The following is a 12,798-nucleotide window of genomic DNA, read 5'->3' as shown; positions in this document are numbered from 1 at the left end:
CCAGCACCACAACAAAACCACACTCCAAAAAGTAAATGGAAAGTATAATAAAAAAAAGAAACCACCACTTCAACCCCTAGAGTCAAAGAGTACCAACAACATTAAGCGAAGGCAAGAAAAACACACCAAAGTGAAAGCATGGCTTGCGAGGAAAGTGAGTGATGGAGAACACAAATTAAATTAGCTCCAAGGTGCCTGGAAGCACATCCAACCCGAGCCTCTAGCTCCAAAACACTGAGGATGAAACATTTCAGTTTCCAGTGAGCCTCTGCAATATGAGTGAGTCTGGGAATGTTATAAAACAAAGAAGCTGGGCAAGTTCAGGTATCAGGTTTGTCCACCAAACAAACCTCCTCTTAGCAGCATCTCTATCCCTCCTTGTCCCCAAAGCACTTCTGCCTCATGTTTTGAATAGAGAATTCTAATAGCACTGGGCTTCAAAGGAAGTTACCATTACTTGGTTTTTTAGAAATGAATATAGGGAAAACAGGGAGTTCTGGTAGTGTAGTGCCTAAGGCCCTTGACTGCTAACTAAAAGGCTGGCGGTTCAAACCCACCAGCCACTCCTCGGAAGGAAAACGGGGCAATCTACTTCCGTAGTGATACTGCCTTGGAAACCCAAGGAGGGGTCGCTATGAGTCGGGTCCGACTCGACAGCACATAACAACAACAACATAGGGAAAACAATGAACTAAAATGTAAGTGGTACAAGTAGGTACAACAAAATGCTGACAACCTAGGACTACCCAGGATTCCTCTTTTAGATATTATGATAAACAGAGAAAATACTGAAGTTGTCAAGGATTTCATTTTAACTTGGATCCACAACCAATGCCCAGGGCAGTAGCAGTCAAGAAATCAAATGACGTATTGCAATGGGCAAATCTGCTGCAAAAGACTTCTTTAAAGTGTTAAAAAACAAAGATGTCACTTTGAGGACTAAAGTGAGCCTGACCCAAGCCATGGTATTTTCAATTGCCTCATAAGCATATGAAAGCTGGACAATGAGTAAGGAAGGCTGAAGAAGAGTTGATGCATTTGAACTGTGGTGCTGATGAAGAATATTGAATATACCATGGACCACCAGAAGAATGAAGAGATCTGTCCTGGAAAGTACAGCCAGAATGCTCCCTGGAAGTGAAGATGGCTATACTTCATCTCATGGACTTTCGGACATGTTATCAGGAGGGACCATTCTTGGAAAAGGACATAATTTTTTGAAAAGTAGAGGGTCAGAGGAAAAGAGGAAGACCCTCAACAAAATGTACTGACACAGTGGCTACAACAATGGGTTCAAACGTAGCAATGAGTGTGCGGATGGTGCAGGACCGGGCAGTGTTCTGTTCTGCTGTACACAGGGTCTGTATGAGCTGGAACTGACTCAACAGCACCTAACAACAACAGTTCCTTCTGGGATTGGCTGCTTCCAAAGACAAAGCCATTGCCCTTTACCAATAGGACAAGATCCCAAGCAGATTTACACTTTGAAGTAGGGGTACATATACCCTTACCCTGCCCAGAATGAAATCAGACCTCCAGGATTAGGGAGAGGGGACACACTATCCACTACCAAATACAGACAGAATCTTTATCACCATGGACTCACATGGAATAAGAGATAATGAGGGAGAGTGACATCACCCCACCACATACACACAAAGAAATTACAGGCATTACACATTGCTCTTTCAAGGGAGAAAGTACAGAAATCCCACCATTTCATCCTGTGTGGGATCATTGTCAAAGATCTTCATAGGTGGAGGGAGAGGTGTGTGTGACTCTTCATCTGGTTCATCTTCACCCCAACCTTTCTTGCTCTTCTAGAACAAAAGAGCAGCATTAGTTACTGTTTCATAAAGCTAAACATGCCAGTGATTCAGGACTTGAAGTTAATTCTATGGACAAAGAAAGTGAAGTAAAAAGGTGTAGGCTGTGTTGAGAGAGCAAGATAAATACGATATCCTCTTCTCTCAACAACCCTACACCTTTTCAGTTCAGTTTCTTTGTACATAAAATGGATACATTTGTTTATCTCAAAGGATGAGGAGGACTGAATGGGATAAAACACACACACACATACTCACAACCATGAGAAACATCTATTTTATAGCTTAGCCAGGTAAAGAGAAAGCTAAAACAGTGATAAAGAGAGCCTATCTCTTTAAGTTTTTGAAGGGTGCCATCTCCAGAGGGAAAAATGGCAGGTAGCATAAAATTACAATGTGGTGTCTGGTTACACATCAGGAAGAATTTCTTAGCCACATCAGTGATTATAGTAGGTCAATTTGCCAGATAAAACAGCTATCTTATTCCCTCTAGCCAAAATAAATCTGCTATGTTTTGATCACAGAACCTCACCTTTGGAAGGGACTTCTGAGGCCATGCAGTCTAAACTCTCAGGTAACACAGGGATCTCTCTCACTGTTTTGTGAGGTCACACAGTCTCCACACCCTTCCAGTATGGGTATCCACTAGTTTACAAGACTCATTTCATCACTAGATGACCCCACCATTAAAGTTCCTCTTTGAGCAGAAACTTTGTCTACTAGGACCTCATCTATGAATCATAATTCTACCCTCTGGAGCAACCTGAAATTGTCTTCTTACTTTTGTACATAGTACTGCTCAAGAAATCTGAAAATAGCTATCATGTCCTAGAACAGTCTTCTCTTTTCCAAGTGAAACAGTGTCTGTTCTTTTATTCTTATTCTAAATTTGTCTAGTAGGCTTTGATGTAGTCCTTAGTTGAGGCTGTGGCAAGGTAACCAATAATACCCTAAGGTTCTGAGGACCTCTAAATATGCAAAATGGTTTCTGTCTGCTAGATATTCTTGGTGCTAGTCAGTCTCTGAATTAGTCATGAATCAAATTGACCAAGATTCTGAGAATAACAAAAACTCAAATTACTTAGGCTCAAGAAAATAAAGTCTTGGGGACTAGAGACTGGCTCTGGTAGCATAGTGGCTAAGACACTTGCCTGCTAACCAGACGGCTGGTGGTTCAAACCCACCAGCCACTCCTCGGAAGGAAGGTTGGGCAATCCTACTTCTGTAGTGATACTGCCTCGGAGACCCAAGGAGGGGTCACTATGAGTCGGGTTTGACTCGACGGCACATAACAACAACAACAACAGAGACTGGCTAGTTTTCAAAACTTGTGCAAGGATGCATCACAAAGCATGTTGAAGTCCCTTCTTTGTGGAAGGCTCAGGGGTCCCAATATAAAGTACCTCATCTGCACTGTCTCCTTGAGGGGTTGTCTCATCCCCAGGCTTGGGAGATCCCAGATCAAAGCTCTTCCTACCATCTCGTACTTTCTTCTGCTTTTTGATGTTCCCATCGGCTTTCCCACTGTTAAGCCGGCGCACAGGACTTGTCAGCCACTTCTTCAGCGTGTTGGTGGAACGCTTGGGGCCGGGTGAACTGTGGATGGAGTTCAGGGAGGGCTGAGCCTGTAGGTTGGCCACTGACTCAGATTTGCCTCCATTTTCACTTGAGGAATGAGAGTAGGCATCTGAGGAAAAAGAACAGACAGACAGAGTCAAGTCCAAACCAAAACCAAACCCACTGCCATTGAGTTGATTCTGACTTACAGCGTGATCCTATGGAACAGAGGAGAACTGTCCCAAAGGGTTTCCAAAGCTGTAAATCTTATGGAAGCAGACTGCCTCATCTTTCTCCCACAGGTGGGTTTGAACCACTGACCTTCTGGTCAAATGCATTAAGCACTGTGCCCTCAGAGCCCCTTTAGAGTCATGTCAAGGGCAGTGAGGTCAAGTTGCCAACTTGGGAGTAAGACAGATCCATCCTCAGGAAGCTAGGACACAAGGTGTAATGTCAGACCAGCTACATATCCCCTCCTAGAACAGCAGGAATGGCCACTATTCACTCAATTTTTATGTGCTAGGCATTGTTCCAGATGCTATGGATTCAGGAAAAAAGAAAAGACAAAAGAACCCTGCCTTCATAGAATTTATTTTATGGTGGGAAATACATACAATAGACTATAATAACAATGTTGTTGTTTGCCGTCTAGTCGGTCCTGACTCATAGCGACCGCTCCTTGGGTTTCTGAAGCAGTATCACTACAGAAGTAGATTGCCCCATCTTCCTTCCAAGGAGTGGCTGGTGGTTTTGAACCACCAGCCTTCTGGTTAGCAGTCAAGTGCACTATGCTACCAGAGCTCCCATAATAACAACAATAGCATAAGTAAAATATAAAGTATGACTGATGGTAGAGAAATACTAAACTGAAAAACAGAGCCAGGAAAGGGGATAGACAATTCTGGAGTGAGAGGAAACAAACAAAAAACCAAACCCACAGCCATCAAGTCAATTTCAACTCATAGCAACCCCAATTGGGTTTCTGAGGCAGTAAGTCTTTATGGAAGTAGATTGCCTGGTCTTCCTTCCGCAGAGTGCCTGTTGGGTTTGAACCGCCAACCTTCTGGTTAGCAGTCAAATGTGTTAAGCACTGCACTACCAGAGTGAGAGTAAGAGGAGGGGCTACAAATTAAACAGGTCAGTCAGGGAAGACCCCATGAGATGACATGTGAACAAAGACCTATTCTCAGTTATCTAGTATTGCTATAACAGAAATACTACAAGTGTGTGGCTTTAAGGAACAGAAATTTATTTTTTCAGTTTAGAAGGTTGCTGTTGTATGCCGTTGAGTTGATTCCAACTCATAGTGACCCTACATGAGAGAGTAAAACTGACCTACATGGCAGCAGATCTTTTCTCCCACATAGTCACTGGTGGGTTCTAACTACTGACTTTTTGGTTAGTAGCCAAGTGCTTTAACCAATGCACCACCATGGATCCTTAGAAGTCTAAAAGTTTCAACTGTGGGCACTGACTCTAGGGAAGGCTTTCTTTCTCTGTCCACTCTGGGGGATGATCTTTGTTTCAGCCTCTCCAGCCCTGGTTCCTTGGTGTTATCCACATGGCATCTCTTTTCCATTTGTGCTTCCTTGTCTCCATGTCTATATTGCTCTTTACATTACTCAGAAGTTGTTGTTGTTGTTGTTGTTTGCCATCGAGTCGGCCCTGACTCCTAGCGACCCCTCCTTGGGTTTCTGAGGCAGTTATCACTACGGAAGTAGGATTGCCCAACCTTCCTTCCGAGGAGTGGCTGCTGGGTTTGAACCGCCAGCCTCCTGGTTAGCAGTCAAGTGCCTTGGCGCTATGCTACCAGAGCTCCTCAGAAGTAGGTTCTTTGTATCAATACCAGGCTATTTTGACAACTGTGGCTTTGCAGTTGGTTTTGAGATCTGGGAGTGTGAGACCTCCTACTTTGTTTTTCTTCAATAGTGTTTTTGCTTATCTGAGGTCTCTTTCCTTCTCATATAAAATTAGTAATTGGTTTTTCCATGTCTTTAAAGAATGTTGATGAAATCTGGATTGGGATTGCATTGAATGTATAGATTCCTTTGGGTAGTATTGACATTTTCACAATGTTCAATCTTCCTATCCATTAGCAGGGTATATTCTTCCATTTATGTAGCTCTCTTATGTTGTTGTTGTTATGTGCCGTCGAGTCGGACCCGACTCATAGCGACCCCTCCTTGGGTTTCCAAGGCAGTATCACTACGGAAGTAGATTGCCCCGTCTTCCTTCCGAGGAATGGCTGGTGGATTTGAACTGCCAGCCTTCTGGTTAGCAGTCAAGTGCCCTAGCCACTATGCTACCAGAGCTCCCAGATCTCTTATAGATTCCTCAAATAGTGTTTTGTAGTTTTCTTGGCATAGGTTTTCTGTGTTACTGGAAAGAATCATTATCAAGTATCTTATCTTTTTGGTATCTATTGTAAATGGTATTGATTTCCTTATTTTATTATTATTATTATATTTTATTATTATCCTTTTCAGAGATCTCTTTGCTGATGTAGAGGAATCCAACTGATTTTTGTATGTTGATCTTGTATCCTGACACTATGCTAAATCTCTCAATTAGTTCCAGTAGTTTTCTTGCTGAGTCTCCTGTTTTCCATGTATAGGATTGTATCATCTGCAAATAGGGATAGTTTTACTTCTTCTTTATCAATTTGGATGTCTTTGATTTCCCTTTATTGCCTTATCGCCCTGGCTAGGACTTCAAATACAATGCTGAATAGAAGCAGAGATAGATGGCACTCTTGTTTGGTTCCTGTTCGCAAGGAAAATGGTTTCAGTCTCTCTCCACTGAGAATAATGTTGGCTGTTGGTTTTGCATATATGCTCTTTATTATGTTGAGGAATGTCCCTTCTATTCCTGTTTTTCTGAGAGTTTTTATCAGGAATGGGTGTTAAATTTTATCAAATGCCTTTCCTGCATCTATTCATATGATCAAGTGATTTTTTTTATTTTACTTATATCATGTTGATTGTTTCTCTAATGTCGAACCATGCTTACATACTTGGTATGAATCCCAGTTGGTCATGATGTATTTTTTATTTTTTTATTTTTGATATGTTGTTGGAGTCTGTTGGCGAGGATTTTGTTGAAGATTTTTGCATCTATATTTATGAGGGATATTGGTCTGTAGTTTTCCTTTCTAGTGGTGTCTTTGCCTGGTTTTGGTATCAGGGTTATGTTTGCTTCATAAAATAAATTTGGGAGGATTCCATCCATTTCTGTGTTCTGGAATATCTTGAGTAGGATTGGTGTCAGCTCTTTTCTGAATGACTAGTAGAGTTCTCCAGTGAAATCATCTGGGCCAGGACCTTTATTTGTTAGTAATTTTTTTTTAATGACTTGTTCAATTTCTTCTTTTGTTATGGCTCTGCTCAAGTTTTCTACCTCAGTCTGTGTTAGGCTAGATAGGTAGTGTATTTCTAGAAATCTGTTCATTTCTTCTAGATTTTCAAATTTGTTGGAGTGCAGTTCTTCATAGCATCCTGATATTAGTCTTTTTATTTCTGTTGGTTTTGTTATGACATCACCCCTTTCATTTCTTATTCATGTTATTCCCATCTGCTCCATCTTTTCCTTTTTAAGTTTGCCAGTGGTTTGTTGATTTTATTATCTTTTCAAAAAACCAACTTCTAGTCTTGTTGATTTTTTCTATTGTCTTTCTATTTTTCGTTTCATTTACTTCTCCTTGAATCTTATTATTTTTTTTCTTCTGATGACTGTTGGCTTTTTTTTCTGCCCGTTTTGTAACAGAGAAGTTGGGTTAAGGTGTTAATTTTGGCTCTTCTTTTTTGATGTGTGCATCTATTATTATAAATTACCCTTTGATCACTGCTTTTGCTGTGTCCCAAAGATTTTGGTATGTTGTGTTTTCATTCTCATTTAATTCAAGGAATTTTTTAATTTCATTTTTTATTTATTCTATTACATAATCATTTTTGAGGAGGGTGTTATTCAGTTTCCACATGTTTGCTCTTTTTCCATTGGTCTTTCTAGTGCTGGTTTCTAATTTTATAGCAGTGATATGAGAAGATGCTTTGCAGTATTTCTTTGTTTTTAAATTTACTGAGGCTTGCTTTGTGGCCCAATATATGGCCTATCCTGGAGAATGTTCCATGTATGCTGGAAAATAATGTATATTTTGCTTTTGTTGGGTGAATTGCTCTGTACACGTCTATAAGACCAGGTTGGTTGATTGTCTTGTTTAGTTCTTCTGCATCTTTGTTAAGTTTCTTTCCAGTCGTTCTATCTCTTATTGAAAGTGGTATATTAAAATCTTCTACTATTACTGTGGAGTCATCTATTTGTCTTTTCAATTTTGTTACAGTCTAATTTATGTATTTTGGGGCTCTTTCATTAAGCGTATAGATATTTATTATGGTATGTCCTCTTGTTCAACTGCTCCTTTAATCATTATATAATGTCCTTCCTTTTCTTTTATGGTGATTTTTGTCTTAAAGTCAATTTTATCAGGAATTAATATTTTCACTCCTGCCCTTTTTTGGTTGGTATTTGCTTGGTATATCTTTTTCCAACCTTTGATTTTTAGTCTATGTTTGTCTTTGTGTCTAAAGTGAGTCTCTTCTAGCACAATGATGGGTCACATTTTCTTATCCAGTCTGCTACTTTCCATCTCTTGAGTGGTGCATTTAATCCATTTACATTCAGTGTAATTATTGACAAGTATGAAGTAGTTGCTGTCATTTTGTTATGTGTTTTTTCACGGTGTTGCTGATTTCTTTGTTCCATATAATTTTCTGTGCTGAGCTCATTTTGTTTATGAATCATGTTATCATCTCCTTCATTGCTATTGTTTTAGTATTTGCCAAATATTTGTGGTTTTCCCCTTTTTCATTTTGATGTGAAAGTTTATTATTTTTGAGGTCACGCTGCAATTTACAATTTTCTTCCCAAGTTTAAAACAGTCTGTTCTATCTTGCAATTGTTCTGATTTTCTTATTTATTATCTTATTTATTCTCTCTCTTTGGTTTGTAGTTCTCTTCATTTACCGATTGATGTCTCTCATTCTCTCTTTAGTCTTGTAAGCTTATTTTACTTTGGATACTTCTATAACTGGGTTAGGAGCTCTGGTAGCATAGTGCCTAAGACATTTGACTGCTAACCAGAAGGCTGGTGGTTCAAACCCACCAGCCACTCCTCAGAAGGAAAACTAGGCAATCTACTTCTGTAGTGATACTGCCTTGGTAACCCAAGGAGGGGTCACTATGAGTCGGGGCCGACTCGATGGCACATAACAACAACAACAACATAACTGGGTTGGTTTCTGGGTTATGTCATCATGTGTGCTAATAATGGTTGGTGGTTGCTTGCTGTTGTTGGTTCTCTGTCCAAAGGACTCCTTCTAATATCTTTTGTAAGGTTGGCCTGATTTTAACTAATTCCCTTAATTTCTACTTATCTGGAAATCTCCTAATTTCACTCTCATTTTGAGAGACAATTTTGCTGGGTACATAATTCTTGATTGGAAATTTTTTTCTTTCAGAGTTTTATATATCTCATCCTATTGCTTTTTCACTTGCATGGTTTCTGCCAAGAAATCAGAACGTCACCTTATTGCTTGCCCTTTGTAGGTACCTTTTCATTTTTCCTATGCTGACTCCTCCCTTCCCAAATTTATTTTATTTTTATTTTTTCATTGTTTCCTCCCCTCCCCTTCTACCCCTGGTAACCAACAAAGAAATTTTCCTTCCATATATAAACATTTCCTTGACTTTTTATAATAATGATTAATACAACATTTGTCCTTCTGTGATTGACTTTATTTCACTCAGCATAATGTCCTCTAAGTTCATCTATGATGTGTGGTGTTTTGCATATTCTACATTATTCTTTGGGAGCTCTGGTAGCATAGTGCTAAGGCACTTGGCTGCTAACCAGAAGGCTGCTGGCTCAAGCCCACCAGCCACTCCTCAGAAGGAAGGTTGGGCAATCTACTTCTGTAGTGATCTGCCTCGGAAACCCAAGGAGGGGTTGCTATGAGTCAGGGTCGACTCAACAGTACATAACAACAACAACATCATTCTATAGTGTTGCACAGTATTCCATTGTGTGTATGTATCATAGTTTGGTTATTCATTCTTTTGTCGATGGGCACCTAGGTTGTTTACATCTTCCTATGCTGCTTTCAGGAGTTTTTCTTTGTCTTTGGTTTTGGTTAGTTTGATGATAATATGTCTTGGTGATTTTCTGTTCGGGGTCTATCTTGTTTGGTGGGTTCGTTGAACTTATTGAATGGCTATATTATCATCTTTCATCATATTAGGGAAATTCTTTTCCAACAAATCTTTGACAATTTTCTCTGTGGTTTCATTTGTCTCTTCCTGTTTTGGAATTCTGATTACACATAGGTTATTCCTCTTGATGGTATTCTACATGAATCTTAGGCTTTCTTCATTATGTTTTCATCTTTTGTCTGACTGATCCCTTAACAATGCAGTATTGAGGTATTTGTCTTCAATATCATTAATTCTGTCTTCCATTGATTCAGTTCTACTCCTTTGCCCATTCAATGTATTATCTATTTCTGAAATCTTAGTATTAATCTTCTGGATTTCTATTTGTTGTTTTTGTAGCATTTCTAATTTTTTGTTTGTCAATTTGTTCTTGTATTGTTTTCCTAACTTGTTCTAGAGTTTTGTTTTCCTTAATTTTTGTCAGTGTTTTCCTAGATTTATCTGTCACTCCATTGTAGGTACCCAAATACAATTCTTTTTAATTCCTTATTAGTGGATTTCCAATGATGCTTCTTCCTCAGGGATATTTTCTGGGTTTGTATCCTGGTCCCTCATTTCTATTACTTTAGCTTGCTTTTATGTGTGCACTGTGATGGTCTGTTGTCTCTGAGATACTGTGATGTTGTTATATTTATGTTTAATTATTAGTATGATTCATGTAATATTTTTTTTTCCTTTTTGATACATCTGTGTAAGCAGATACTGTGCTCTTCTATTCGCTAGTTGTTAGCACTTAGGTACTCACCGTCTGTCTCCTGGTGGGTGTGATAGAGATTGACAGTGTGTGCCAAGATGTCTGTTAGCTCTTTGTAAACAGCAGTTGGGGGTGAGTTGAGCTGGTATTTGCCATTGTCTGCTGTTGGTAAGTTGGTGCAAAAGCAAGTGGTGGCTCTCACTCAGTGGGTGGGGCTGCAGGAGGTGCAGGTTTGGTTGAGTTGTGTGGGATGAGTTGCTGGCTCCCACTTAGACACACACACACACACACACACAAAACCAAGAAGCAAAAAACTCAAACCGCATAAAAAAGGAACAATTGCAAAACAAAACAAAACAAAAGCAATAAATAATAACAAGAACAATTTTCAAAATATATTTTAAAAGGATAAAAGAAAAATAATGAGAAAAATGGAAAAAAAAAAAAAAAAAGCCACAACATCTAGGGAGGGAGGAATGAGAGAAAAGAGCAAGAAAAGAATAGTAAAGAAAAAATGGGAAAACTGCAAAAGGAAAAACAAGGGATGGGAAGAACCAAAAGAAAGAAAAAAGAAAGGAATGAAGAAAAGGGAAGAGAAAAAATTAATTTAAAGAAGAAGAAGAACTAGGGATGGGAAAGAGAAAACAAAACAAAGGAAGAAAATAAAAAGAATAATTTACAAACAGCAAATAAAAAACTGTGGGGGCCTGGCATGGTACCCAAGCTCTGGCAGGGTACAGATCAGGATAGAACCCCACTGGTTCAAGAAGGTGGATAGAGGCAGGGGATGGCCACAACCTTGTTCAAGAGGACATGGGGCACAAGAGTAACAAGGTGAATATTGTACCTTTCCAGTTGTTAGCTTCCAGTGTGGTTGCCTGTGCTATCCTCAGCAGGCAGAGCCCACTCACAGGTCACAGACCAAGTAAGAACACCACCAGCACACACTCAAAACAGCTGCACCTGTCACTTGCATGGATCCAAAATGGCTGCACTCTCAGGACAGCACTGGCTGTCCACAGGTCACCTGTCCCCTTCCTCGCTGTTTTCCCTTCTGGGCGTCAGGCACCAATGCAGTCCCTGCCTATGCAGTCCTTGGTGAGCAGTGCTGATTCTTAGGTTGCTATTGGGAAATAATCAAAATGGCTGTGCCTTCAGGACAGCCGACAGTCTACCGCTGTGTTTATCTCCTTACTCACTGTTTCATTCAGGTTCTTCTAGTTGGTATTTAATCTAATTCTTTATTTTTCCCTTCAAAACTTAGGGTTCCAGGATTGTTTTCAATTGGTTTCTCATTGCTTTGTTGCAGAGGGTCTGTGTAGCTTGTCTGCCTATTCTGCCATCTTGTTGGAACTAGCCTCCCCTTTTCCAGGCCATTTCCTGGGAGTATGTGTGGGTTTTCTCAAGAATCCAGTGCCTCACCCCAGGAGATTTTCTTGATCTTTACAGGAGCAGATCACTAGGTCTTTCTCCCATGGAGCTGCTGGGTGGTTCAAACTTCTGACCTTTCAGTTAGCACCCAAGCGCTTAACTGTTGTACCATCAGGGCTCCCAAATCTTTGACCCAATAGCCATTAAACTCGAAGGAGATCAGCATTAGCATACACTAACTTTGGCTTTATAGAATAGCTTTAAGCTATTTAAAAGAAAGCCTTTTCTATCCCTTCCTAGCTCTTGTTGCTCAGGAATGTTGGTCTTGTTCTATCAGTGCTGAGAAAGCTAGGGTCCCAAGACCTTCCAACACAGCATACAAATCAAGATTGTAAGCAAGAATTACCAACCAATAAAAATGTCATGGAGCTTCTTTCTGACAGTGTATTCTAAAGATATATGACAAGGATTTTATTTCCATAGATCTTTATGTAACTACACATACACATATGTACACATGGAAGAGAAAGAAAGAGAGTGTAAAAGAGCAAGGGAGAGCTTGTAACAGAAAAATATGTTCACAAGGCAGTATGTGATTAATTGCTAAAGGGCTGGTATGGACTCTAGAAAATAAGTAAGCAGAGTTCCGAGGAAGGTCAGATGAGTGTAGGCTAGATTTGTCTGAAAAGATTTAATGGAAGAGGTGTAACAGAGTGGAGAGAAATGGGGGAAGAAATTCCAAAAGGGGAAAACAGTAGAACAAAAGCAGAGGCAGGAAAATTGAAAAATAAGTTAACAAAGCCCATACATAGATCCTTTCAGATGAAAGAAAGACTAATGGAGAAGGACGAACTAGATAGAAAGATTAGTGAGGACATTTAATAACAAACCAGAGTCTGGGAGATACTACTGGAAAATGACATGATAAAGAAAGGTTTTTTTTTTTTTTTTTAAATTAATCTGGCCAATTAGATACAGCATAGCCCATAGAAGAAGGGAATAGAATCCAAAAGGTCACTCTAGCGCTGTGGAACAGGGAGTACATTTCATAGCAAGAAGTGATACATTTTAGTGTCTGGATGACAA

The 12,798-nt window shown here is 39.7% G+C and overlaps 1 protein-coding gene across 1 annotated transcript in view; it reads right to left on the bottom strand.

Moving 5' to 3' along the window:
* Positions 1 to 12,798, bottom strand: part of KALRN (kalirin RhoGEF kinase) — a 1,074,930-nt gene that overhangs the window by 133,699 nt on the left and 928,433 nt on the right. The window contains exons 36-37 of the mRNA XM_042782122.1: positions 3,230 to 3,513; positions 1,716 to 1,820 (exon numbers count right to left, since the gene is read on the bottom strand). Coding sequence (XP_042638056.1) covers positions 1,716 to 1,820; positions 3,230 to 3,513 — 389 coding nt within the window. The remainder of the gene's footprint in view (positions 1 to 1,715; positions 1,821 to 3,229; positions 3,514 to 12,798) is intronic.

Source organism: Orycteropus afer, unplaced genomic scaffold (genome assembly GCF_000298275.1).
Source record: "Orycteropus afer afer isolate SDZICR_OR568_19922 unplaced genomic scaffold, OryAfe1.0 scaffold00245, whole genome shotgun sequence".
NCBI lineage: Eukaryota > Metazoa > Chordata > Mammalia > Tubulidentata > Orycteropodidae > Orycteropus > Orycteropus afer.
Note: the sequence above shows the minus strand (reverse complement) of the source record. Positions and strands in the feature narration are given on the sequence as shown.